Raw genomic sequence first — 25,581 nt, 5'->3', positions numbered from 1 at the left:
GGTGTGTATGGTAATAGGTCTTGTTTTAAATAAGAAGGGTAATTGAGATGGATGCATTTAAAGATGAACTGGAACCAGTGGTAGCATCTTCGAGCATGGGGGGGGATAACCAGTTTAGAGTTTCGTACATAGAACAGTGGTGAGTTATATATGGACACCTTAAAATAAATCTGCAAAGACTATTATAAACTACATTAAGGGGTTGAAGATGTGTATCAAATGTATTCTGATAGACAATATCAGCATAATCCAGTGTTGGTAGTAGTAGTTGAGAGACAATTATTTTTCTCATCTGAAAGGTGAAACAATTGATATGGCGGTAAAGAATAGCTAGGTTACAGCTGAGTTTTTTAGTAATCGTCTCACTATGCTGCGTAAATGAAAGCGTTGGGTCGAGCCAAACACCAAGATCTTTTAAGTTCAATACTTGTTCTAATGGTGATCCTTCATTAAATGATATATAGTCAGATCTACAGAATTACCAAGACCTTGTCTGGTACCAAATAACATACTGCATGATTTATTTTTATTTAAAATTAATTTGTTAAATAATAGCCATTTCTGAACAGAAGTAAGATCTGATTGAAGGGTTCTTTCAATTTCAGACTTGTTAGTACTAGATGTATATAGCACCGCATCATCGGCATATAGTTGTTTTTGACAGTCAGAACAGATATTAGGGGTGTCGTTTATGAAAATAGAGAAAGGAGTGGTCCCAAGGACGAACCTTGCGGGACCCCCTTCTCAACAATTAAGGAATTGGATTGACTTCCATTAAAGGTGACACATTGCGTCTGTTATGAAGGTATGAGTTAAACCACAGTAGATTGTTTTGAGAAAGAACAATAGAGTAAAGTTTATCAAGCAGTAGGTAGAGGTCAACAACATCAAAGGCCTTGGTTAGATCAAGAAAGATGGCACCGGTGATTCAGGGACAGTTTCTTCCCAGCTGTAATCAGGCAACTGAACCATCCTCTCATCAACTAGAGAGTGGTCCTGACCTCCCAGCTATCTAATTGGAGATGCTCATACTATCTTTAATTGAACTTTATTAGGTTTAAACTTTCACAAAACGTTATTCCTTTTATCCTGTATCTGGACACTGTGGTCGGCTTGATTGTAATCATGTATAGTTTTTTCACTGACTGGATGGATGGATAGTAAAGTAAGTAAGTAAGTAAGTAAGTAAATAAGTAAGTAAGTTTATTGGCCAAGTATTCACATACAAGGAATTTGCCTTGGTGCTCCGCCCACAAGTAACAACATGACATACAGTGACAGTTACAAATGACTCAGAAAACACTAAACATTAATAATAATAAGACATTAATGATAAAACACCATTGATCAAGCATGTGAACCAACAAAATACCAGATCAAATGGAGGCTACAGATTTTTGGCTGTTGAGTAGAGCAATTACTCGTGGATAAAAACTGTTTTTATGTCTGGTTGTGGCAGCTTTGACAGTCCGGAGTCGCCTTCCAGTGATTCAACAAAAAAGCTCTTGGCTATACCTCGGTATACATGACAACAATAAACTAAACGCTGATCACTGCAGGGTCTTGAGCACATTGTGGACTCAGATGATGATGCTGCAAGTCGATGGTTGATGTTTGCAAACTGCACAAGTAGTTTTGATCAATGCAGTACTTTTTAAAACTGAGATTCTGCAATAAAAGCTCATTATTGTGGAAGAAGAAAATGACAAATGAATCTTAAATAGGGCACCGACTGCCTTTGTTTCAATCATAAGATGTTGTTAATCTCCTTGGTAACAACCAAACGCTTTGGTGAGGTAGAAACTCAATGATTTTATCATTCAGGTTTAATGAGAAACTGAATTTTGCATTAAATCCCTTACTTTAATCCCTTGGAGAGATTTGTATTGAGTTTAATGAGAAGTGGATGATATAATTTGCTAAAAACATCGTGGAGCCGCGGTTCTGTGGAGCGGCCAGCTGCGGCGCTGAACTTTACATCCCGGAGCCTGGGATCTCTCGCCGAGATCGCCAGTGTGTGAAGCTCCATCCAGCGCGGTCTGTTGGCTTGAAAGCCACGGTCTCCGGTAAGAAGGCGGCCGTTCCTGGCACCCCAAGCCGCTGAGGGTTCTCCCGACGCTGGAGTACCATCACCCGGCGAGAACGGCCGGGAACATCGGGCCCCATAACAGCGACTGTGGAGGCCTCAATAGGCCCGACTCTGGGTGGACAAGAGGATGGGGACTGGACTTTGTGCCTTCCCCCACAGTGGGAACCTCTGTGGGGGGATGTTTTTATGTTTTAATGTTAAACTTCTTGAATACTATGTTGTATTTTTATTAGTGTGCTGCAAGGACATCTGAATTTCCCCTGAATAAGGGGATTAATAAAGTATTTATTATTATTATTAATTCGGGGAAGAACACCATTTTTAAGATAAAAGATAAAATTGCTACTTTTAAAATATAATTGGACAGATACATGGATAGGAAGGGTTTCGAAGATGATGGACAAAATCCAGGCAATTGGGACTAACGCAATATGCCAACTATTTTTGTAGTTTAGTGTTAGTTTAGTTCAGTTTACTGTCACGTGTAGCGAGGTACAGTGAAAAGCTTTTGTTGCGTGCTAACCAGTCTGCGGAAAGACAATACATGATTACAAATTGGGTCATCGATACAGGATAAAGGGAATAATGTTTAGTGCAAGATACGGTCTAGTACAGTCCGATTGAAGGGTGCCTGAGTGTTTAAGACAGAACTGCAGATGCTGGAAAAATCGAAGGTAGAAATAAATGCTGGAGAAACTCAGCGGGTGAGGCAGCATCTATGGAGCAAAGGAGTATGTGACATTTCGGGTCAAGACCCTTCTTCAGACTGATATGGGGAGGGGGGGAGGGGGGCGAGCAGAAGAAAGGAAGATGCGGAGACAGTGGGCTGTGGGAGAGCTGGGAAGGGAGGGGAAGGAGGGAGAAAGCAAGGACTACCTGAAATTGGAGGAGTCAATGTTCATACTACTGGGGTGTAAACTACCCCAAGCGAAATATGAGGTGCTGCTCCTCCAATTTGGGGTGGGACTCACTCTGGCCATGGAGGAGGCTCAGGACAGAAAGGTTGGATACGGAATGGGAGGGGGAGTCGAAGTGTTGAGCCACTGGGAGATCGGGTTGGTTAATGTGGACTGAGCGGAGGTAGATGGTAGCTCAGGACTGCTCTCCAGTTGTTGATAGGTTGGTTCAGTTGCCTGGGAACATCTAGGAAGGAAACTGTTCCTGAATCTGCTGGTTGCCTGATAATTCTGCCTTAAGGCTGACATGGAGAAGGTGAGCCAAAGGGTCTGCTTCTGTCTCCATGACTCTATGATCTTGGAGATAGCATGGGCTCATCATTTACAATTCATTGTTCTTTATCTCTCCACATTTCTGTCCAAATAATTTATATATATTACAACAATTACCTCCCACATTACTTCATTCATGTTGCAAAAAGGGTGAGCCTTAATTATCTGTTCTTGTGGTGGGATTGGACTCTCAGACCGATGATTCAGAGACCAACACCACCACACAGCCAAGTCAGAAATGGAGTCTTATGTATTGTCTACCAATAGTTAGGGCCCAAACTGACTCATAAACAAAATTAGATGATATTCGCTGTTCCAGATTTAGATTATGGTTTCCTCTGGTTGTTGTGTAGACTTGATGAGATTACTCTGTACCAAGTATTCATGTACACATGCACATTGTGTACTTCCAGTCTGAAGAAGGCCTTGACCTGAAACGTCATAGAAACATAGAAACATAGAAATTAGGTGCAGGAGTAGGCAATTCGGCCCTTCGAGCCTGCACCGCCATTCAATATGATCATGGCTGATCATCCAACTCAGTATCCCGTACCTGCCTTCACTCCATACCCCCTGATCCCCTTAGCCACAAGGGCCACATCTAACTCCCTCTTAAATATAGCCAATGAACTGGCCTCAACTACCCTCTGTGGCAGAGAGTTCCAGAGATTCACCACTCTCTGTGTGAAAAAAGTTCTTCTCATCTCGGTTTTAAAGGATTTCCCCTTTATCCTTAAGCTGTGACCCCTTGTCCTGGACTTCCCTAACATCGGGAACAATCTTCCTGCATCTAGCTGTCCAACCCCTTAAGAATTTTGTAAGAATTTTGTAAGTTTCTATAAGAAGTCATCTATCCATGTCCTCCACATATGCCACCTGAGTTACTGCAGCAATTTGTGTTCATCGCAAGATTCCAGCTTCTGTGTTTCCTGGTATCTACTGTGCATAGTGTTCTTTGACCGGATAGCCTGTCGAATAAGGATTTCACTGTACATCGGTAGACCTGACAGTAGATAAACCAAACTGTACTAATTTCACAGTCATTTAAATTTAAGTGTCAAGTTACAAATTATTTGACTTTTGTCCGTGGACTCTCACCTCATGCGAAGCCTTCCATGCATTGGGCTTTCCACCGTGCAGTCATGTTCATCTCATTTGGTCCTTAACTCTTCCATCGCATTGAGAATGCTTTCTGTCCAACCTGCCTCCCTGCTGCAGGTGTAATCCTGGTTATGCCAGTTCCAACCTGCTGACGCAATCACGATTCATTACAAACTCCACCGACACCATTATTTCATTTATTGAGTGCACTGTACTGACTTCTTCTTACATAGAAACATAGAAAATAGGTGCAGGAGGAGGCCATTCTGCCCTTCGAGCCAGCACCGCCATTCATTGTGATCATGGCTGATCGTCCCCTATCAATAACCCGTGCCTTCCTTCTCTCCATATCCCTTGACTCCACTAGCCCCTAGAGCTCTACCTAACTCTCTCATAAATCCATCCAGTGATGGCCTCCACTGCCCTCTGTGGCAGGGAATTCCATAAATTCACAACTCTCTGGGTGAAAAAGTTTTTTCTCACCTCAGTCTTAAATGACCTCCCCTTTATTCTAAGACTGTGCCCCCTGGTTCTGGACTCACCCAACATTGGGAACATTTTTCCTGCATGTAGCTTGTCCAGTCTTTTTATAATTTTATATGTTTCTATAAGATCCCCCTCATCCTTCTTCTTCTTGGCGTATGGCGTGCACAGCCTAAAGTTGTAGGACAACTTCTTCTATTTGATCTTATTTGATTGTGCACGCAGGTTTGATTGCATTCGACGAAACAGTGCGGACCACGTGAAGGTTGTAATCTTCCGCCCCACTGTACCAACCAGTTAGTTAGTGAATGGTTCTGTATAACAAGTTAGTTATTGAGTAGCACTGTATCAACTGGTAACTTATTGAGTTGTACAGCACCAACCAGCTCGTTATTGGGGAGCTAGGTCAACCAGTTACTGTGCTGTTCTTTATAACCAATTAGTTATTGTATAACCAGTTAGTTACTGAGTTGCACTGTTGTTGGGTGACTGCACTGTTATTGAGTTGAGTTGATCTGAAGAAGCATCACCCATTCCTTTTCTCCAGAGTTGCTGCCTGTCCCGCTGCATTACTCCAGCTCTTTGTGTCTATCTTCGGTGTAAACCAGCATCTGCAGTTCCTTCCGACACACTTATTGGGGAGCACTGTGTCAACCAGTTAGTTACTGTGTTGTACCTTGTAATTAGTTAGTTATGGACGAGCACGCTATAACCAGATAGTTATTGAGCCCACTATCAACCAATTAGTTACTGAGTTGCACTGTATAATAAATTAGTTATTGAGAAACAATCTATAACAATTAATTGTCATTGTCAGTAGTTATTGTTAGTTATTGAGTTGTACTGTAAAACCCATTAGTTGTTGAGTTACACTGTCAAACCAGTTATTTGTTGAGTTGTACTGTAAAACCAATTAGTTATTGTGTTGCACTGTATAACCAGGACAGCTGCATCAGAGATTTGTCCACAAGAAGACAGAAATCCCATTGACTTAAATTGCAAAGAGAAAAGCACAGCGAGTAAGGAAAGTCAAACATGGTGAAACGTGGACCTTTTCTCAGGTTTTGTTTGAGTGCACTGAATCAACCAGTTGGTTAGTCAGTGAGACGTGCCAATGAATTCTCAGCAAGGCGAACAGCAGTCAGAGCACACCAAACATCAGTCTGAAGAACAGTCACCCATTCCATCTCTCCAGAGATGCTGCCTGTCCCGCTGAGTTGCTCCAGTTACTCCAGCATTTTGTGTCTAACTGCCGCACACATATTTTGGAGTTTGCTTGCAACGGCAGCATTGCAACAGCAGCATTGCAAAAGCAGCGTTGCACCAGCAGCATTGCAAAAGCCCTAAAAAAGGTAATTTTAAGTCAACTTATGCCTTACCTTCACCAAAATACTATCTTGGAAACTTTCCAATCAGGTTTCAGGGCCCACCACAGCACAGAGTCTGCCTTGTTGAAGGTACATAATAACCTACTGCTCACCGTTGACTCCGGCGACTGTGCAATCCTGCTCCTTCTCGACCTCAGCGCATGTTTGATACTGTCGACCACACCATCCTAATTGACCATCTCCGGTATGGGGTTGGTATTGATGGCACTGCCCTGAGCTGGTTCATCTCTTACCACAAAGGTAGGAGTTTCTCTACTAACATAGGCAACTCTTTCTCCTCCCCAGCTAGCCTCTGCTGCAGGGTTCCACAAGGTTCCATCCTTGGCCCCATTCTCTTCTCCCTGTATATGCTCCCCTTAGGCCATCATTCAAAGGCACGGCGTTTCCTTCCATTGCTATGCAGACGATACACAGCTCTATCTCCCCCTAAAGCCCAAAAAAACGATCAAATCTGCTTAACCTTATCCACTGCCTCGAGGATATAAAATGTTGGATGGCCCAGAACCTCCTCCAACTAAACGAGAGCAAGTCTGATGTCATCCTTCTTGGCCCCTCGGACTCAATCAAAATGATAGCAGGCAGCCTTGGAAGCCTTATCCCATTACTCAAACCTCACATCAAAAACCTTGGCATGATATTTGACTCGGCATTGAAATTTGACAAACAAGTCAATGCCGTGGTAAAAGCTAGCTTCCTCCAGCTTCGGACGATAGCTAAAATAAAACAATTCCTCCGGTTTGATGACCTCGAAAAGATCATCCGCACATTTATCTCCTCCCGCCTCGATTACTGCAACCCTCTACACTGGCATCAACCAATCTTCCCTGTCCCGCCTGTAACTGGTCCAAAATGCCGCAGCGAGACTCCTGACGGGCACCCGAAAAAGGGACCACATCACCCTGATCCTGGCCTCTCCCCACTGGCTCCCTATGCGATTCCGAATAAATTTCAAGATCCTCCTTTATGTTTACAAAGCCCTTAACGGGTTCTCCGCCACCTACAACAAGAGTCTGCTTACCCACCACACCACCTCCAGGTCCCTCAGATCGGCCGACTTGGGGTTGCTGAACATCTAGGCATAAGCTTAGGGGCGACCGCGTCTTTGCGGTTGCGGCTCCTAGACTGTGGAACAGCATCCCCCTTCCCATCAGAACTGCCCCCTCCATCGACTCTTTTAAGTCAAGACTTAAAACTCATATTTATTCTCAAGCCTTTCTTGACGTCCTCTGAGGGTGGGCTATATGTATGTAGTGGTGTATGTACTTAATCTATCAACAAATGTTGAATAACATTAGTACCCCCACCAATTGTAAAGCACTTTGGCCAACGAGAGTTGTTTTTTATATGTGCTATAGAAATAAAAGTGACTTGATGGTGATTGCGTGAAGATGTGGAGAGAGGGGGGTAGCTGTTGCAAGTTGGAGCAGTGGGTCCCGCCCACCGACGACAGCCCGCGCTCCTATTGGCCGAGCGGGGACCCGCTGGTCCCGCCCAGCGGCATTACGCAGTCTCTGATTGGCTGTACTAGTTGCCGGTCACATTAATGGGCGGGCACAGTCACTGTGATTGGCCGAGCCGGCTGTCGGTTACCGGGGGAGGCGGGGCGGGCTCATTGTCCGACCGTTGATAGGTCGAGGCAGCTGTCGGTCACGAGCTTCAGTCACTGAGACCGGCTGTGGATTGGCCTATTGGGCTGTCAGTCATGACGGCGGAAGTGGAGGCGGGGCGAGGAAGGGGCGGGGTCAGCGGCGGCGGCGAGCGCGACGTTGCTGTGGAGATAATCAGCTTGTTGTGTCCGCGCCGCCCGCCCGCCCGCCCGGAGGCCGCGCTCCCAGACCCGGACCCACCACCCGCCTCACGGCCGCCCACAGCTGCCTGCCGCGGGGAGAGCGAGAAGGAGAGAAGGAGCTGCGGGAACCCGCTATGTCTTCGAAGGAAGACAGGGCCATGGAGATATTGAAGGGCTTCAAGCTGTATCCTTGTGTCTGTGTCAGAGGCCTGGGGCTGTGGGGCCTGGCCCTGTCGATCCCGGCCTGGGGCCGTGGGGGCAGGCCTGGGTGTGTGCGGGCCTTGGGGCCTGGTCTGGGGACCTTCGGGGGTCAGGCCTGGGGCCTTAGAGGTGGGCTCTGGGCCTGCCCCGGGGGTGTCGAGCCCGGCTTGGGGCCTTGGGGGCAGGCCTGGGGTGTGGGGGCCTTCGGGGACAGGCCTGGGGCCTTAGAGGTGGGCTCCTGGTCCTGTCTTGGGGGGTATGTGGAGCCCGGCCTGGGGCCTACGCGGCAGGCGTGGGGTCGGGTCCCTGGGGTAGTTGGTTTTGGCCTGGCGTCCTTAGGATGTGCCCCGGGCCTGTCCTAGGGGTGCGAGGCCTTGGGGTCGGGTCTGGGGCCCGGCCTGGGCGAATGGGTCTTGGGGACAGGCCTAGGGTCTTAGGATCGAGTCTGGGATCTTGGGTCTTGAGCCTTCCATGAGGGTATGGAGCCTAGGAGTTGTGGAGCCTTAAAGGTGGGCAGGCCTGTGTCCTGAGGGGTATGTGGGGCCTTGAGGGTGGGCTTGGTGCCTGGCCTGGGGCTTGCACTGGACGTGTGGGTTCTTTGGCTCATGCCCTGGGGGTGTGGGGGCCTGCATTGGATGTGTGGGACCTTGGGGACCGACCAGGGGACTGCACTGTGCGCGTGGGTCTTTGGACCTCTGGCTTGGGTGCATGGGGTCTGGGGCCTACACTTGCTAGCTATTGTGGTACCTGAGGCCTGTACTGGGTATGGTGGTCTTTGGGGACAGGCTGGGATCTGCACAGAGTGTGTAGGGCCCTCGAGGCAGTCCAGGCCTGTACTGTGTTTGTGCGGCATTGGGAGCTGGATGTAGCCTGCATTGGATGTGTATGGCCCTGGCGAGAGGCCTGGGGCCCCACTCTGGATGTGCGTGGGTCCTTGGGGATGGGCCAGGTCTGCTATGGGTGTGTGGGGCCTTGTGGGCAGGCTGGGGCCTGCACTGGGCCTCAGCTGCTGAAGCTGACTGTGCGTAATTCCCCTCAGTCCCTTAAGAAGGTAATTGGAGCCATGGAGTGTCGGTGTTAGTCATTGTTCAATTTAGATCATTTGGCCTTTGGAAGAATAAAACCTTAAATTGAGCTAAATATGGATATTCAGCAAATCATCTGAATAGTGGGAGAACCTAGGACCAGAGGTAATATCCTCAGAATAAAAGGATGTACCTTTAGATGAGAAGAAATTTCTTAAGTCAGAGGGTAGAATTTGTTGCCACAGATTGTGGAGGCCAAATTAATGGATTTTTTAAAGGCTGAGATTAGCAGATTCTTGATTAGTAAGGATATCAGGCGTTAGGGGGAGAAGGCAAGAGAATGGGGTTGAGAGGGAAAGATAGATCAGTCATGATTGAATGCAGGCTAAACTTGATGGGCCTAATTCTGCTCCTAGCATGTTAGAATGCTCTGAAGGAAACCATTCATATCTGATGTTGGAAATATCAATGTTTTCCCTCTTATTTCACAGGCTTGATTTAGACCTTTCTTTGTCTCATTTGCTATTGGATTGGCCGTTTATGTGGGGTGTGATTACCTTGTAATCAGACAGAGCATTTTTAAACCTCATGATAATTCTAGTTGGTTGGAATACAAAGTGCAGGAGTCACTCAGCACCTGAGGCGATGGACTGGTGATGTTTCAAGTTGGGCCCCAAATTCACAATTGGTTGATGGTTTGCTGAGTCAAGATGTTGGAGTAGTTAGAGATACATGGAACTGTGGACATGAATTGCTGGAGTAACTCAGTGGGTCAGGCAGCATTTCTGGAGAATAGGAATAGGTGACGGTTTGTTTCAGACTCCAGTTTGAAGAAGAGTGCCAACCCGAAACGACACCCATTCCTCTTCTCCAGAGATACTGCCTGACCCGCTGAGTTACTCCAGCATTTTGTGTCTATCATCCACAGTTCTTTGTATCTCTAACTATGGCAGCATCAACACCTGAGTATAAAATCATGAGAGGAATAGATTGGGGAGATGCACAGAGTCTCTTGCCCAGAGTAGGTGAATTGAGGTCCAGAGGACATGGGTTTAAGGTGAAGGGGTAAAGATTGAATAGTAATCTGAGGGGTAACTTTTTCACTCAAAGGTGGTGGGTGTATGGAACAAGCTGCCAGACAGAGTAGATAGTTGAGGCAGGGGCTAATCCAACATTTAACAAACAGTTAGGCAGATACATGGATAGGGCAGGTTTGCAGGGATATGGACCAAACACGGGCAGGTGGGACTTGTGTTGCTGGGACATGTTGGCTGGTGTGGGCAAGTTGAACCAAATGGCCTATTTTCACACTGTATAATTCTATGACTCTACAGTTCCTTCCTACACAAGGAACTGCAGATGCTGGAATCTTGAGCAGCCATTGGTGAAGTTAGTCTGGTTGCAAGATCTAATAAAATTATGAAAGGCTACACGGAAGAGGATTAGCAACTAGGATGCAAATTTAATGTGGAGCTACTAAGGTGGTAATCTCTGGCCATCACCCTGAGCTGTTTGTGAATTATCGTGGGGCAAATAAGATCAGGGAATTGATCTAAAGATTTGGAAATGTTTCAACTAATGGCACATTGACACTGGTATAATAGTAAGTGCAAGCTGTTCCATTGGAATGGGCTTCACTTCAATTGGATTGGTATCTGTGTTCCAGTGAATTGACCAACCAGTTCTGTGGAAATTGATTTTTTCTAAATAGTGCTAAATCAGTCTGAAGAAGGGTTCCAAAGTGAAACATTGTCTGTCCATTCCGTCCCCAGATGCTGAGTTCCTGCAGCGCCCTGTGTTTTGTTCAAAATTCCAGAATTGGTGGTCTCTTGGGGCCCTAAATAGTCTCTTTGGTGGGGAGTGGCTTCTAGTGGGGAAAAGTTTCGAAAGTTAGAAAAGAGAGAGAAAATAGTGGTACAGTGTGGCAAAGTGGGTAATGATAATCGTAGCCTGCAAGGGAGGGACGGCAAGGGAGAATGGTCATAAGATGGAGTTAAAAGCAGTTTCGTTAAATGCATAATTGTAGAAAAGAAGACACAGGGCTGGAGTAACTCGGCAGGTCAAGCAGCATCCTTGAAGAAGGGTCCTGACCTGAAACGTCACCTATCTATGTTCTCCAGAGATGTGGCCTGACTCGCTGAGTTACTCTAGCACTTTGTGTGTTTTTTTTCCCATTAAATGCATGCAGTGTTCATGACAAGATAGTTGATTATACAACACAGTAGACATTAAAGGATATGATCTAATAGCTGTTAAGGAGCAATGGATGCAAAGTGATCAGCTTTGGGAATTAATTTGTTCGGAATGTTTAACTTTCAACGGAGATGGGTTCCATTGAGAATAGGACAGTTTTGCCCTGATATTAAATGGTGGGATAAAGCAGTAGGTAGTGTGTAAGATTTCATAAATTAGATAGTGATCATAATATAGAATAGTGATTATGATCAATAGAATTTTAAGTGGAGTTTGAATATGATTTGGTTCAGTCTGAAATTAGTAGAAGTCTGAATGAAGACATGAATTAGCTAGCAATGAAGGGAGAGTGTAGCTATCAGAAGGGTGCTGGATCGGTGACCGTAGGGAAAGGCTTTGCCTAGTTGTGGCAAGGCTGTGGGACTAATCTAAATTTCCTAATGTGTTTATAACCTGATTAATGGTTCCCTGAGCTGTACTGTTTGGCAATGGAGCCAGTGTGGATTCAACGCGCCAAGTAGCATCTGTTCACACCAGAACCTTTCTGTAATTATGTGATTTCTAAGTAAAATAATTACCTTAGTGATGTTTCTCAAAAACTTGGAGGACAGCTTCCTGACTTGTTACCTTTTAAGTGGAAAAGATGTGTGATTGACATCTTAACATTGCTTTATTGTGACGTGTACCGAGCTACAGTGGAAAGCTCTTTTGTCGTGTGCTATTCAGTCAGTAGAAAGATTATACAGCAACTAATATGAATAGTCGAGAGATTTTTATTGTCATGTGTCCCAGATAGGACAATGAAATTCTTGCTTGCTCCGAGGATAATTGGGTTTGTTATTTTTCTTCCAAGAGTCTGGAATATGACACGCAGCCTTCCATTTTCTGCATTATATAATTTAATAATACACAAAAAAACTAGGCCTACATTAACAAATCTAAGATATGCTAAATATTCCCTTGATTCCTTTAGCACCAAGAGAGTTAGATTTAGGTCTTGGGGCTAAAGGAATCGAGGGATATGGGGAAAAAGCAGGAACGGGGTACTGATTTTGGTGATCAACCATGATTATATTGAATGGCAGTGCTGGCTCGAAGGGCCGAATGGCCTAACCCTGCACCTTGTATATTTAAGAAGGAACTGCAGATGCTGGAATCTGGGCCAGGAAGTTAAGGGGTGTGCTGACACCTGGGTCCAGAAGTTTAGTGATTTGTTTGCTTGGGATTGGTCAAGAGATCATTATAGATGGGAAATTTGCAAATAGTTTAAAAGAAAGGGTAAAGATTTTTATTTGGGAATTATGTCATAATATTCCTAGCACTATGCTGTATTTAATATTGGATTTGAAAGCCCATCTGCATGTACTTAATTTACAAGTGTGTGGAAAATGGAATTATCTTCATGGGGAAGTACAACAGGATCTGGGGGTCCTTGTTCATCAGTCAATGAAAGTAAGCATGCAGGTACAGCAGGAGTGAAGAAAGTGAATGGCATGTTGGCCTTCATAACAAGAGGAGTTGAGTATAGGAGCAAAGAGGTCTTTCTGCAGTTGTCCAGGGCCCTTGTGAGCCACACCTGGTATTGTGTGCCGTTTTGGTCCTCTAATTTTAGGATGGACATTCTTGCTATTGAGTAGGCAGCGTAGGTTTACAAGGTTAATTCCCAAGATGGTGGGACTGTCATATGCTGAGAGAATGGAGCGGCTGGGCTTGAATACTCTGGAATTTTAGAAGGATGAGAGGGGGTTTTTATTGAAACATAAGATTATTAAGGGTTTGGACACGCTAGAGGCAGGAAACGTGTTCGCGATGTTGGGGGAGTCCAGAACCAGGGGCCACAGTTTAAGAATAAGGGGTAAGCCATTTAGAAAGGAGACGAGGAAACGCTTTTTCACACAGAGAGTGGTGAGTCTGTGGAATTCTCTGCCTCGGAGGGCGGTGGAGGCAAGTTCTCTGGATACTTTCAAGAGAGAGCTAGATAGGGCTCTTAAAGATAGCGGAGTCGGGGGATATGGGTTGAAGGCAGGAATAGGGCAATGATTGTGGATGATCGGCCATGATCACATTGAATGGCGGTGCTGCCTCGAAGGGCCGAATGGCCTACTCCTGCACCTATTGTCTATAAACTCTCAAGTTCCTATGTGACTATTTTCTCATTTGTGCCATAATATTTTTGCATCATTGCAATGTAATATATTTAGTCCTGTTCAGTCCATCTTAATTAATCAAAATCAATCAATCTTAATTTGGGAAGAAAGGATTAAATCAGAGTCCCACTAGTGTTTGAATGGGGCTATAAGTTTATGGCTGGGATATATAGTCAGTTGTGCTCCATTGAGCTGATGTAACACTGGGCAAGCTCTCCCATGATCTGCTGGTGTTGCATGTGCAGATGCCCGCAGAACTGCCAGCAGCTGCTGGAGACAGTGAGTACCAGAAAATGTCAGAAAGTAATGTTTTGTGGAATCAAAGAAGTGCTTGTGCTACATTTCTTTTGTTATGTACAGCTGTGGTTTAAACCTGAAGGTTGCTGGTGGCTTGATTTTAGCCCTGTATATATTCTGGGATGACCTTGATTTAAAAATAACAGCTAGCTAGCTATTTAGTACTTTCAAGGATATTAATTTTGCATTGATCTTTAAAACAAATAAAGATTGTTATCTTGAGATGGAAATAATGGATTTAAAATTGTCTAAAATTATTCCCTCCTGTGAAGCATCAAGGAGCTGCAGAAAGGATACAATCTCATTCATTCCCATTTGTGTGCAGGTTAAAATTGAGTCAATCTCCTGTATCATTGCAAATGAAAAGTGTAGACTCGAGTCTGCAGGTGAACTAGGGTTACAAGTTAAAGTTAATTCAACCAGAGTGAAGAAGTCAAGTCAAGTCAAGTTTATTCGTCAAATACACATACGAGATGTGCAGTGAAATGAAAAGTGGCAATGCTCGCGGACTTTGTGCAAAAAGACAAACAAACAAACAACCAAACAAACTACAAACAGAATCACATATTCTTTTACATATTAAATATTGTGGGCGGAAGGAAAAACGTTCAGTAAAGTTAGTCCCTGGTGAGATAGGAGTTTACAGTCCGAATGGCCTCTGGGAAGAAACTCCTTCTCAACCTCTCCGTTCTCACAGCATGGCAACGGAGGCGTTTGCCTGACCGTAGCAGCTGGAACAGTCCGTTGCAGGGGTGGAAGGGGTCTCCCATGATTTTATTGGCTCTGGAGTTGCACCTCCTGATGTATAGTTCGTGCAGGGGGGCGAGTGAAGTTCCCGGAGTGCATTCGGCCGAACGCACTACTCTCTGCAGAGCCTTCTTGTCCTGGGCAGAGCAATTCCCAAACCAGATGGTAATATTTCCGGACAAGATGCTTTCCACAGCCGCTGCGTAGAAGCACTGGAGGATCCTCGGAGACACTCTGAATTTCCTCAATTGCCTGAGGTGGTAAAGGTGCTGCCTTGCCTTACTCATGAGTGCTGCGGTGTGTGATATCCATGTCATAGCCTCAGAGATGTGGACTCCCAGATATTTAAAACAGCTCACCCTATCCACAGTATCCCCATTTATCCCTAATGGTGTGTATGTCCTCGGATGATGTGCCCTCCTAAAGTCCATGATCAGCTCCTTAGTTTTTTTGATGTTCTAGAGGAGGCTGTTGTTCTGGCACCAGAGTGCTAGATCAGCCACCTCCTCCCGGTAGGCCATCTCATTGTTGTCTGAGATCAGGCCCACCACCACAGTGTCATCAGCAAACTTAATTATTGAGTTGGAGCTGAACCTAGCCACACAGTCATGTGTGCACAGGGAGTACAATAGGGGGCTGAGGACGCAACCCTGGAAGAGATGGCAGGTTGCGTAGTTTTGAATGTCTACCCTTGACCTGACTTGGAGGTTGAAAAATCGTTGGAGTTCACTTGGTTCAGATGAAGAACCTGAACTAGACACATCTTGTTCTGTACCAAAACAAAGTGCTGGTGGAACGCTTTGGGACAGGCAGCAAGCATCGTGGAGGGAATGGACAGACGACGTTTTGGGTTTGGGCTCTTCGACAGACTCTGAAGGACTCTATGGAATTAGAAGAAGAAAGATTCTGACCTGCAGCATCGTCAGTCCAAACCTGCCACCATTTTGTGTTTTGCTCAAGATTCCAGCATCTGCACTTGTGTCCACATATCCTTAGTCAGAGGGTGGTGAATCTGTGGAAATCATTGCCACAGATGGCTGTGGAGGCCAAGTCAATAGATACTTTTACAGCAGAGACAGACAGATTTCTTGATTAATGCGGGTGTCAGGGGTAATTGGAAGAAGGCAGGAGAATGGGGTTAGGATTGAAAGATAGATCAGCCATGATTGAATGATGGAGTAGACTTGATGGATGGAATGGCCTAACTCTGCTCCTATCACTTATGAACCGATGAAGGTTTACTGATCTTTACAGAAGAACAGTGGCTTTCTGTGTACATTCTGGATTTTCTATGTTTATCTCAATGTTAACCATTTTTCTGTTCCATTCCAAATATGATTCCCGCACAGAATATTTTGTCTTCCGTACTTCTGTGTTACCATTACCGTCTTCATTCCTGGGAATGAATGTAGACGTTAACAGATGAAAATTCAGTGCCTTCCATTTTTGGGTAAATGTTGTTCCCTCATTATCTTCTCCCTTGAATCCTGGGCAGCGCTGGACAGATAAAGGCGGTCTATTAATAGAAGCAACATCTGTTATGCGAGGTCAAAAGAAATCCAAATACGCTTAAGCACATTTCAATCTAAAAGCGTGGGGTTTTTTCCGTTGTCTGTGGCTTGGGATCTTGCTAGAGGAGCTACTAGAGTGAAGGACTGCTTCCCTCAAATACTTCAGAAGCTAAAGGGTATTAGAATTGCCCAAAATGCTGCAGTAACTCAGCGGGACAGGCAGAATCTCTGGATGGAAAGAATGGGTGACGTTTAGGGACGAGACCCTACTTCAAACTGCATTGCAGTTCCTTCCTACAACTTAGAATCGCCCGTTAGGATCTGAAATTGCAGATTACACCCCAATACAACTGAAAAAGGAAAGTGCTGGAGTAATTTAGCAGGTCAGGCAACATCTCTGGATGACATGGATAAGTCTTCTTCTTCTTGCGTATGGTGTGCACAGCCTAAAGTTGTAGAACAACTTGCACACCAGGTTGATTGCATCAGGACCATTCTTCATATCCTATCCATGTTGCCCAGAGATGCTGTCTGATGTGCTGAGTTACTCCAGCACTTCTCTTTTATAAAATGCCATCTGCAGTTCCTTGTGCCTTCGCATCCTTCAGTTGGATTTCACACATTTTGCACACTGAGTAGACATTAGAAATCAAGAATCGCTAAAAATCCTGCCATGCACCTGTTTCACAGCTCCGGTGGTGTAGGCTTGATACCAATTTAGGGTAAATGCGGAGGTTGTATGTTCTTCCCTGTGTTTTCCATGGATGCTCTGCGCTCTGGGCGGCACGGTGGTGCAGTGCCTTGCAGCGCTTACAGCATCGGAGACTATGGGAGCTGTCTGTACGGAGTTTGTACGTTCTCCCCCTGACTTGCATGGGTTTTCTCTGAGATCTTCGGTTTCCTCCCACACTCCAAAGACGTACAGGTTTGTGGGTTAATTGGCTTTGGAATAATTGTAAATTATCCCTAGTGCGTGTAGGATAGTGTTAGTGTGCTAACTTCTCCTATACTGTGCCTTGGTGCACGTGACAGCAATAATGCTAAACCTACTCCAATCTGTTGACTGTTAATCAATTTTTTATTATTTTATGGCGGTGCCTGTGTACTTCTAGTTGGAGCTGGAATTTCTCTCCCCAGATTTCACTAGTCGTTGTCCTCTTCCGCTGAAAACCCAGTGGGAATAACAAGTGAGGTGGATGGCTGGTGAAATTCTAAAGAGGGCACCACTTTGATGTTAAATGCAGAGGTTTAAGATGGTATTCGCAACCTAATCAAAGGCATTAAGGAATGGACCTAGCCAAGGTCATCAATATTCTGAAAAATAAAAAAACTGAAATTGTAGACTTTCAACCTGATCTTTCCTAATAATGTACTAGCCAATTAGCAGTTCTCTGTATGTGTAAGAATGAACTGCAGATGTTGGTTTAAACCGAAGATGGACACAAAAAGCTGGAGTAACTCAGCGGCACAGGCGGCATCTCTGGAGAGAAGGAATGGGTGACTTTTTGGGTCGAGAACCGAAGTCTGAAAAAGGGTCTCAATCCGAAACGTCACCCATTCCTTCTCTCCGGAGATGCTACTGGTCCTGCTGAGTTACTCCAGCTTTTTGTGTCTCTCTTTAGCATTCTATGCCGTTCCTTTTTCATCATTTTATCAAAAGATAAACCGCCTAAACCTACCTGAATACTAAATTTGCTAAATACTAACTACCCCTTCCATTCCCACACTAACCTTTCTCTCCTGGACCTCCTCCATTGTCGGAGTGAGACCCAGCGAAAATTGGAGGAACAACTATCATGGGTCGGACACGTTTGGAGGGCTATGGACCAAACGCGGGCAGGTGGGACTAGTGTAGCTGGGACAAGTTGGTTGGCGTGGGCATGTTGGGCCGATGGGCCTGTTTCCCCACTGTATCACTCTGAATCTAACTTGTATTTCGCTTTGGCAGTGGTATGGATATTGACTTCTCTAACCTCTCTAAAGCAAGTACCCTTGCTTCCCCTCTCTCTCTCTCTCTCTCCATCCCTCCCTCTTCCCAGTTCTCCGACTAGTCTGACTGCTCGTTTATATTTTATCTGTTTGCTTTGTTGTTACCTTCCAGCTAACAATGATCTATTCTACATTTTCCTTGAAACATCCTCCTTTGTCTTGTTTTCACACCTTGCACTTCCCTCTGTATCTCCCTCTCCCCTGACTCGGTCTGAAGAAGGGTCTCACCATTCCTTCTCTCCAGAGATGCTGTCTGTCCCGCTGAGTTATTCCAGCATTTTGTGTGTGTGTGTGTGTGTGTGTGTATCCTGTAATCTAACAATTGGTTTTGATGGTGATGTCATGGCAAGAATATTTGTCTTCCCAATTTCCCCTCTCCTGGGCCGCATAATTGTGACTTCTTGATCAGGTTTTGAGACTTGCTGTTTGGTTTTTAAGCAGCTATTTTAATGTTGCAGCAGCATGTTTAAAAGTAGGATCTTTTTAAAAATAAATATTACAATTGAGAAGGAATCGATAGATATCCTAGAGCCAGAAAGATCTGCCAGCAATTATCGAAATAGTTTTTTTAAGTTTATAATGCAGCTGGATTTTCCAAAACCATTTCTATGGCAAACAGAATATCTTAATATTGGCCGTTGTTTTTCTGTGTAGCGCAATTGAAGTTCACTAGGAAAATGAAACGGTCAGATACATTTTTTTTAAAGCCATTTCCATTCTGTAATAAAATTATTCTGTTTCTGTGGGGACTTATCAGGGAACTGAATCATCCAACCACAACCAGAGAGCAGTGCTGAACTACTATCTACCTCTTTGATGTCCCTGGGACTATCCCAGGGGCTGTGGACCCCCAGCAGGATCAAAAACAAGACCTGTCAAAAAGCGGATGAGCCCCTAGTGAGCCATTGGCCATCCACAATTCAGTAGAAGTTGCGATCACTGTCATACACGGCATTGTAAGGCACTGCCCATTGATGTTTTCAACGATGATGATGATCAAACGTTATTCCCTTATTGGGTATATGTAAATGGATCGATTGTAATCAAGTATTGTCTTTCTGCTGACTGGTTAGCACGCAACAAAAGCTTTTCGCTGTACCTCGGTACACGTGACAATAAACTAAACTGACTGATCAGAGGTACATTACAGTCTAATCCTGTGCCAAAGTATTTGAACTAACAGATTTACAATTTGTAAACAACATCACCAATGTAAAGATGTAGTGTCTTGTGTATATTTTAAAAGAAGATAGACACAAAATGCTGGAGTAACTCGGTGGGACAGGCAACATCTCTGGAGCGAAGGAATGAATGGGTGACGTTTTGGGCTGAGACCCTTCAGGATATTTTTATATGGCTTTTACACATGTTGGTTATACCATATAACCATATAACAATTACAGCACAGAAACAGGCCATCTCGGCCCTTCTAGTCCGTGCCGAACACTTATTCTCCCCTAGTCCCATCTACCTGCACTCAGACCATAACCCTCCATTCCTTTCCCGTCCATATATCTATCCAATTTATTTTTAAATGATAAAATTATACAATAATGTTAAAAATAATTTGGAAGTATGAGAAAGTTATTACACTGTCGTAAGTTGTTTGCTGCAATGATGAGCAGCAATGGAGCAATATTGTTCTGGGAGTTATTACATTCTTGATATATCTGACTTTTATTTACTTAACTAATCGGTTGTTCAGTAACTGGATGAATCTGCGTGATGCTGAGACAGGGAAGATCTTGTGGCAGGGTACGGAAGATCTCTCGCTACCGGGAGTGGAACATGAAGGTACTGTAATCGTGGGTTCTAATGATAAATAGCTTAATTATGCAGAATATTCTGACGATAATCCACCCCAGATTTTATACACTTGACATATTGTAATGTTTTACAATTCTTTTCATCTAGAAATTGACACAAGTCCTGTACACTCAGAAGGGCCTGTCCCACTTGGCGTTTTTTCGACGACTACCAGCATCATTGACTGGCGTATCAGGTCACCGAAACATTTGCGGCGTGATGACGTGTTTTTCAAGTGTTGCACCATTTTGTTTGTCGCCGCTGGATTTTGAAATGTTCAAAATCTTTTGGCGACACTGACATGACGCCAGCTGTCGCTGAAAAAATCACCGAGTGGGACAGGCCCTTAATGATTTGGTTAACCAATAATGCCGATTTTACTGGTTTTTATAATCTGAATTCCTGGATCGCCATGCATTGTGGAATCATTTGTTATTAATAAATGTCCAAGGACAGTGAGGTATTTGATTAAAGGAAACTGGTCTTTTCATCCACTGCTGATAGATGTTCACATTATGTGAAACTTCAACATCATTTAACAAAAATATATATGAATGTTAAAAAATAAATATAAAGCACTGGCTTCCACTTTTAACATTGGCACAATTTTCACGCAATTAGCTCATTAGGTGTTGAAGTTATCCTTTATCTTGAGATTGCCAAGGAGATAGCAGCATGTACTTGTCTAACCACTTCAGTATGTACACTAATTGCATACATATGAACACTCCCACCATTTCTCTGCAAAAAATAGCTAAATGGTAAACAAATAATACTTCCCTATTTTTATATCAATTGTTTGAGCTGTAAGTTGTTTCAACAAACAAACGGTGGCGCAGCGGTAGAGTTGCTGCCTTGCAGCGAATGCAGTGCCGGAGACCTGGGTTCGATCCCGATTGCGGGTGCTCTATGTACGGAGTTTGCACATTCTCCCTGTGACCTGTGTGGGTTTTCTCCCAGATCTTCAGTTTCCTCCCACACTTCAAAGATGTACAGGTTTGTAGGTTAATTGGCTTGGTGAATGTAGAAATTGTCCCTAGTGGGTGTAGGATAGTGTTAATGTGTGAGGATCGCCGGTCAGCGCGGACGCGGTGCGCCGAAGAGCCTGTTTCCGCGCTGTATGTTTCTAAACTAAATATGGTTAACTATCTTTTTACATATAAAACCATATGTAAATTTGCTCGGGCTGTTTGGGTTTTCTGATTATTTTTTTTAATATATGGTTCATGGAAATTTCAGAGTGGGGGGGAAATGAGTGGTTTGTATATTTTTGTGTAGAAACGTGTATCTCAATTTTGAATTCTTTCTCCATGCTTGCCTCCTGTTGTCACTCAAATCTCTGCCTATACAGCTGGTAAATTGTTTTAGAATTTGTATGTCTGTGAACCAAAATCTTTCATTCGTCTTCTACACAGCACGGGTTCCTAAAAAGATCCTGAAATGTAAAGCTGTCTCAAGAGAATTAAACTTTTCTTCATCTGAACAGATGGAAAAATTCAGGCTAGAACAAAAAGTTTTCTTCAAAGGGCAGTGCTTAGAAGGTGAGTACCTTATTAATAGTTTTGCTGCAGTGTGATGTTAATAATGATCTGCATTAAGGAATATTCAAGTGCTTCCTTCATGCATTAAAACGATTAGAAAAGCAATATACAATGCTGGAAGAACTCAGTGGGTCAAGTACCAATAGCAAATCATGCACGTCAGCTTCAGAGATACAGCGTGGAAACATCGAGTCTGCAGACTACCCATCATCCCCCTGATTGTGGATGATCGGATACTGATTGTGGATGATCAGCCATGATCACAATGAATGGCGATGCTGACTGGAAGGGCTGAATAGCCTTCTCCTGCACCTATTGTCTATTGTACACTAACACTATCCTACACGCACTCGGGTCAATAGACCTACAAACCTGCATGTCTTTGGAGTGTGGGATGAAACCAGAGCTCCCGGAGAAACCCACGCGGTCACAGGGAGAACGTATAAACTCTACAGCCAGCTCCCGTAGTGAGGATCGAACCGGCGTCTTTGATGCTGTAAGGCAGTAACTACTGCTGCACCACCGTGCTGCCCCAACTGTTCAGATCCGGACTCTGTATCAGGACTAAGAGGGAAGAATTATAAGACTTTTGTATCATTTACTGATTAACTGGACAAAAGTAAATATTAAGCACATTCAACAATATCTTTCCACTGGAACTAAAAACCTTTAATATTACTGATAAGGAAAATATATGAACTTGGATAAATATTATTTACTAATCCGGCTGTTTTCTTGGAGGTGGCTTCAATTCAAAGAAAAATCAGAGATTGCACAAATTGTCGGCAAGTTAATTGATGAAGATAAAATGCTATATTATTTTACTCTTGCATTAATCAGTGAGGGATTAGTGTCCTCCCTTTACGCAGCAGCATCAGTGTCAATTGTGTGCTGCTGCGCTGGATAGGCTTGACGTGATACCATCTGGTGCAATTTATTTTTAATCTGCTGTATTTCATAAGTGTAATCCTGCTTTGCTTGGCATTTCTTGGCTTTGAACAATTGCGCATAAATATGCAGAAATATCTTCAAATATTATTCACCTTCTGTAACAAAAATATTCTTGAAGCTAAAATGTCTAATGAACTGTTAGTTCATTAGAAATTTCACTTGGGCTTTTAATTGTCATAGGCAGCAACACATGCTGTTTCCCCCCTAGGAAATGTATGGTGTTTATTTGGGAGGGGAATTGTTGGTTAAATTAGAACGGGTAGGATCGGTGTACTTTTGGAAAGCCAGGGTCAGGCAGCATCTTTGGAGGGAATTATGGATCAGAGACGCACAGAACTGCAGATGCTGGAATGTTGAGCGAAACACAGTGCTGGAGGAACTCAGCCGGTTAGGTCGCACCTGTGTGGGAATGGACAGGCGACGATTCAGGATCGGGATGCTTCAAATCCTTCTTTAATCCAGCCTGAGGAAGAGTCCCAACCAGAATCACTTTCTGTCCATTCCCTCCACAGATGCTGCTTGACCCACTAAGTTCCTCCAGCACTCGGGGATCATCGGTGTGGCTTTGGAATGGGAAATCCTGCCTCACTAATTTCATTTGTGTTGGGGGGTTTTTTGAGGAGGGAACTGAGAATGTTGAGGAAGACGAGGTGGTATTTGTTGTCCACTTGCACTTTGGCAAGATATTCAATAAAGTCACACGTGGTAGGATCGTCCAAAGGTTTAACATGGAAACGTCGAAAATATGTGCAGGAGTAGGCTATTCGGCCCTTCGACCCAGGACTGCCATTCAATGTGATCGGCCCCAATCAGCACCCTGTTCCTGCTTTCTCCCCATATCCCTTGATTCCGGTAGCCCCAAGAGTAATATCTAACTCTCCCTTCTGTGGCAGAGAATTCCACAGATTCACAACTCTCTGGGTGAAAAGGTTTTTCCTCATCTCAGTCCTAAATGGCCTTGCCCCTTATTCTTAAACTGTGACTCTGGTTCAGGACTCTCCCAAAACGGGGAACATTTGTCCTGCATCTAGCCTGTCTCATTCTTTAATAATTTCATGTTTCTATAAGATTCCCTCTCATCCTTCTAAATTCCAGCTAATCTAAGCCCAGTTGTTCCATTTTAAGGCACATGGGATCCAAGGTGAGCTGCCTCATTGGATCCTACATTGATTTCTTTAAGAGATAGGAGGTTGAAGGTAATGGTGGAAGGTTTTCTGATCGGAAGTTTGACCAGGAGTGTACTACAAGGATCCATGCTGGGGCCTCTTTATTTTTGTGATATTGATTAATGGACGTGAATGTAGGATTAATCGAATAAGTTATTGTCACGTGTGACAAGGCGCTGTAAAACTCTTTGCTTGCATACCCAAGGTATGCGAATAGCTGACAAAGTTAGTAAGCTTGTTGTTTAAGAAGGAACTGCAGATGCTGGAAAATTCGGCCCGAAACGTTGCCTTTTTCCTTCGCTCCATAGATGCTGCTGCACCCGCTGAGTTTCTCCAGCTTTATTGTGTACCTAAGTAAGCTTGTTGTTGGTTGGTGATGCTATGGATAGCAAGGAAGGTTGGCTACGGCTGCAGTGAGGTATAGATCAGATGGAAAGTTGGGCGGATTGCAGGCAAGTATGAGCTGACGCATTTTAGGAAGTCAAATTGGGGTGGGACATGTAAAGTATATAGGATGTTCAGGAACATTGATGAATGAAGAGAGAGCCTGGGTTCAAGTTCTTGGTTCCCTGTAAGTGGCAATACATATAGTACACTGAGTGTGTTTGCCTTAAAGGCTTGTGGCATAGAGTATAAAAGTTGGGGTGCTTTGTTGTAACTTTGAAACCACGTGGAGTGTTTGAAGTTGTGGTCACCACATTATAGGAATGATGTGATTCCAGAGTGCAGAGATTTGCCAGGGTGTTACCTAGGAGAGGAGAATTGAGTAATGGGGAGAGATTGGATGAACCTGAAAGGTGTCCTGATAGGCATATAGAATTATAAGTGGCATAGCTGTAGTAGATAGTTGGAATTTATTTTCAGCCTGATCAGGCAAGATCAGTTTGAAGAAGGGTCTCGACCCGAAACATCGCCCATCGCTTCTCTCCAGAGATGCTGCCTGACTCGCTGAGTTACTCCAGCATTTTATGTCTACCTTGGAATTTTAAGATCATTGAGGAAATGCCATTCTCTGCGAGCTTTAAGATGGAATTTGATTTTGGTGTTTCATGAATCATGTTTCTCATCCTCTATTACCATATGCAATGCCTTGAAGAGATTTTGTAAAATTAAATTGTTTTTAAGTATTATTATGAGAAATTATATTTGTTGCAGCTAATCTTTCGAAACCGTGTCCTTTTTTCCCCCCTAGAATGGTTTTTTGAATTTGGGTTTGTCATCCCTAACTCAACAAACACTTGGCAATCGTTAATAGAAGCCGCTCCAGAGTCTCAAATGATGCCAGCTAATGTTTTAACGTAAGTAGCTAGTACTTGGCCGTTAATGTTTGCATTATATTATTGTCTTGGAACAAAAATTAAATTGATGGTGATAAAATTGAAAACATTACATGTGATGGGATGTGGTGATCTATTGCTGGCCTTGTTTGTTCCCTTGCACAGTTGTGTGTCTGAACTCGTCATTTTCTACATGGTTAATTTTCATAACTATACATCCTGTCAGTTTCATGTGAACAATGAATTTTAATAAACTCGTTTGAATCTGAAAATGCTATTTATGGAGGCAGATTCCAGACATCATCCCTCATAATGGCATTTTTCTAAAGTTTCCTTAGCTATACTTGTGCCTTGGTCTCTTCAGCCACAAGCGACACTGCTCTAGCCGACAAGCAGCCAACAACTAGGATGCATCACCCATGGTCAGTCATGACCCGGGGGGGGGGCACTGTACTTGTGCCTCAAGTGTGCTTTCTTTTTTTTCTTCTTCAGGACAAAAGTCACTTTTAAACCTGCTTTTCTTTCCCCACCCAACAATTAATTGGTGATGCATTCCTAAGCAACTTTGCAGCTGAGGTTAGAGATACTGTAATAAAAAGCTTTCATTCGTGTAGCAAAATAATTGAAAATAAACTATGCAACTAGGATGCA

The 25,581-nt window shown here is 43.9% G+C and overlaps 1 protein-coding gene across 1 annotated transcript in view; it reads left to right on the top strand.

Moving 5' to 3' along the window:
- pde6d (phosphodiesterase 6D, cGMP-specific, rod, delta) overlaps window positions 1–25,581 on the top strand; it is a 41,544-nt gene that overhangs the window by 4,772 nt on the left and 11,191 nt on the right. Inside the window, exons 2-6 of the mRNA XM_055645325.1 lie at window positions 5,128–5,198; window positions 7,921–8,263; window positions 19,895–19,983; window positions 21,411–21,536; window positions 24,846–24,951. Coding sequence (XP_055501300.1) covers window positions 5,128–5,198; window positions 7,921–8,263; window positions 19,895–19,983; window positions 21,411–21,536; window positions 24,846–24,951 — 735 coding nt within the window. The remainder of the gene's footprint in view (window positions 1–5,127; window positions 5,199–7,920; window positions 8,264–19,894; window positions 19,984–21,410; window positions 21,537–24,845; window positions 24,952–25,581) is intronic.

This window comes from Leucoraja erinacea, chromosome 14 (genome assembly GCF_028641065.1).
Source record: "Leucoraja erinacea ecotype New England chromosome 14, Leri_hhj_1, whole genome shotgun sequence".
NCBI classification, from domain to species: Eukaryota; Metazoa; Chordata; class Chondrichthyes; order Rajiformes; family Rajidae; genus Leucoraja; species Leucoraja erinaceus.
This window is presented reverse-complemented; position numbering and strand designations above follow the sequence as displayed.